This window comes from Nicotiana tabacum, chromosome 19, assembly GCF_000715075.1.
Source record: "Nicotiana tabacum cultivar K326 chromosome 19, ASM71507v2, whole genome shotgun sequence".
In the NCBI taxonomy this organism is placed as follows: domain Eukaryota; kingdom Viridiplantae; phylum Streptophyta; class Magnoliopsida; order Solanales; family Solanaceae; genus Nicotiana; species Nicotiana tabacum.
Genome location: NC_134098.1, coordinates 98,786,614 through 98,789,989, shown reverse-complemented (window position 1 = coordinate 98,789,989; position 3,376 = coordinate 98,786,614). Strand labels below are relative to the sequence as shown.

General features: G+C 37.5%; 1 protein-coding gene across 1 annotated transcript; it reads left to right on the top strand.

Annotated features, from left to right (window-relative positions):
• Positions 1 to 610: 610 nt before the first annotated feature.
• LOC142173614 (uncharacterized) lies at positions 611 to 1,123 on the top strand. Its single transcript, XM_075239237.1, has one exon. The coding sequence runs from the start codon at positions 611 to 613 to the stop codon at positions 1,121 to 1,123; it is 513 nt and encodes a 170-aa protein (XP_075095338.1).
• Positions 1,124 to 3,376: the final 2,253 nt, after the last annotated feature.

The window sequence follows — 3,376 nt, the reverse complement described above, 5'->3', positions numbered from 1 at the left end:
CATAAGTAAGGACGATAATTTAGCTTACCCTGGCCTCCTGCAACCCCTCCCCATTCCCAATCAAGCATGGAGCCATATTAGCATGGATTTTATTGACGGACTGCCCAAATCCAAGAACAAGGAAGTGATATTAGTGGTGGTGGATAGGTTAAACAAATATGCTCATTTTATTGCTCTAACACATCTGTATATAGCAGCAACAGTGGCAAAGGTGTTTTGGAAAAGAATACATAGTCTACATGGCACACCTGAAACCATAGTTACTGATAGGGACATGATCGTTTTGAGAAACTTCTGGCAATCCCTGTTCAAGCTCCTTGGCACTTAACTGCATTACAGTACAGCTTATCACCCACAAAGTGATGGCCAAACTGAAAGAGTGAATAGATGTCTTGAGAATTATCTCAGGTGTATGACTGCTAGTAGGCCAAACCAGTGGAAACAATGGTTATCAGCTGTTGAATGGTGGTACAATACTAATTTCCACACCAGTTTGCAATGCACCTCATTTGAAGCTTTATATGGCTACATTTCTCCTAAATTATCTATTGGTCCCTTCCTTGAAACTATTGTGCCGGCAGTTGAGGATGTTGTGATTAGAAGATAACAGATGCTCCAATTGCTAAAGGATAATTTGAGCAAAGCTCAAGAAAGGATGAAGTTCTTTGTTGATAATAGAAGAACTGATAGGGAGTTTCAGGTGGGAGATTTGGTTTATTTGAAGCTTCAGCCCTATAGACAAACATCTATTGCACTGAGAAGAAATCTGAAGCTAAGTTCCAAGTACTATGGTCCTTATAAGATCTTTTCTAGAGTAGGTGATGTGGCATATAAGCTGGAATTACCTCCTACATCCAGAATTCATCCAGTTTTCCATGTGTCTTTGCTCAAGAAGATGGTTGGTGATCGAGTGGTGGTGCAAACTGTTCTTCCAATTACTGGGGATGATGGCCAGTTTTTGGTTCGACCAGTAGCTATTATTCAAAGGCAGTTGGTTAAGAAGAATAATGTAGATGCGGTTAAGGTTCTAGTCCAATGGTCCAACCTTCCTCTAGAAGATGCAACTTGGGAAGATTACCAATATTTGCAGACTAAATTTCCTGGTTTTGATTCTAATCCTTGAGGTCAAGGATTGTTTGAAGGGGAAGGGAATGTTATGATCTAGAGGTTCCGAAATTTATTACCAAAATAAATTGTAGTTAGTGAGGTTTGAAGCTGAATTTCGGAAGGTAAGGGAATGCTCAATTCACTCAAACAAAGGGCCGAGATTATAAGTTTGCTAATAAGCAGGAAGGGTCACGATCGTGCCACGTCAACAGGTTGTTAGGCTGTTATAAAACCCCAACAACAGGAGAGAGACGATAACGAATTTTTCGGTAATTCATTCTCCCTCATTTCTCTTCGACCTTCACTCTCTTTCTATTCTCTCTCCCATCTCACTCTAATTCTCTTCTCATCTAATTCTGCATATTCCCAGTGGCAATGGCGACTTTCATTTTCATTTTTCTTTAGTTTAATTATCTTACTTCTTCTCTTGTAATTGCGCTCCACTTTACAATTTATAAAATACAGAAAATTATCCCACAAAAGTGTTTATTTCGACTCCAGTTTGCAATTGAATTTAGATCCATAGTTGGCTCCTGACAGAAGATATTAACTTTCAATTGCTTGTTTATCTAAATTTATATACCTTCGATCTTTTCGCTGTTTTGCATGTAGTAATTACATCGAACAAAACAACTTATTTACATATTGTTGCCTTGTAGGAAATTAAAGTAAACCAATATTTAAGTATTCAAGAGAGAAGTCCATTGCCACTTTATATTTCAATCGGTACAACTACTAGCATGTGTTCTATATTTTCAGGGTCAAGGCCATAAGATATATTAGGCAATCAATGATTCCCCTTCAGGGGAGGAGGCATAGTAAATGACAGGAGTTTGGAAAAATCCCATAACTTTTGTCTGAGCCATGTATACTCATATATTAAGAAATTCATTGAATATGAATATATAATAGTTTGGAGGCAAGCAAAGAGTTATTGAAATCCATAAACTTAAAATCCTTGATCCGATTTTATTTCCATCCCAAAAAAGAGTTTGTTTAACCCAAAAATAGATTTCTCGGTCAAAGTTAATATCTAGAAGCAATCGGGTTACTGATAACCAAGATTTGCTTTTCTTTCCCAATAATTTGAAGAATAAATCAAGGAATGAAAATAATTGACACAGAAAATATGAAACAGACTGATAATCGCTCCCAAAATTACGATTTAAAACCTTGAGAATAAAGTAAAGAATGGTTGTATAAATTTCAATAATTATCTGATGATATTACAAATGAGGTTTCAATTCTTATATAGAAGCATACAATTGTAATAGTTTTCTTACTTAATTCGGGCGCACTAATGGTATTAATTGCCTTGATTACCCGTCACCATATACAATTATAACAGAAGTATTTATGGCTAAAGATTTCCTGTAACCGTATCGATTTCTCATCCTTATTTATGAAAGGTTCGTGCATCTTCCTTTCTTAATGGCCTTTATTCATTCTACTCCTATTTCTCCTTTTACAGTTGTCGGGTCCAGCTCTTTTCTTAGTGTAAACCCGAGGGTGTTCCTCCCATGCCTTTTTCGCATTCTTTAACTTGTCTAATTAGGAACACCACTTGTCGCTATATTGATGGTCCACGTACCATGCCCTGTCATCACGATGATGTCCTACCTTTTTCCACTAATAGTCCCCCCACTTTCTGAATATTCTTAACTGAATATTCGGAAAGTGGTAAATATTTATGGCGGTAATTCTTTGCCGCCATTTCTCGAGTATCATTATGCTCTTTTCAGAATCGATGCGACGTATGTCACATCCATTTAATGCCCATGCCACGTGGCTTCACCTAATTTGTTCTACAGTTTCTCAGTATTTTTAGGGTTTTTCTACGGTTGCATCAGTCATGAAGTGACAGTTTTATTATGACACTTCATAATGATCAACTTTGATGACGGTTGCATCTCCTTATAAATACTTCATCCCCCTTGATTTCTTGAAACCTTCTTCCTTCTTCTCTGTATCCACCATACTAACCTTCCTTCATAGTCCTATATCTTTCCTCTGTATTTTCTTTGTTAAACATGTCTTCTTCAACACCAGACCATCGCAAAGTTGTGATCGTCGATGAGCTTGCCCCTTCTACTACCCCTACTAGGAGTATGAGAGGTGGTAGACTCTGCAGTCTTCGTTTGTTATCTACTTGTAGTTCTACTCCTCAAAGTAGTTCTGTCAAACCATCTTCTTCTAGACCTAGAGCTCCTTCAACCCGTAGATCTTCTTCTAAAAATAGGGATCAGAATGAACCCATGCGTAAGCCTAC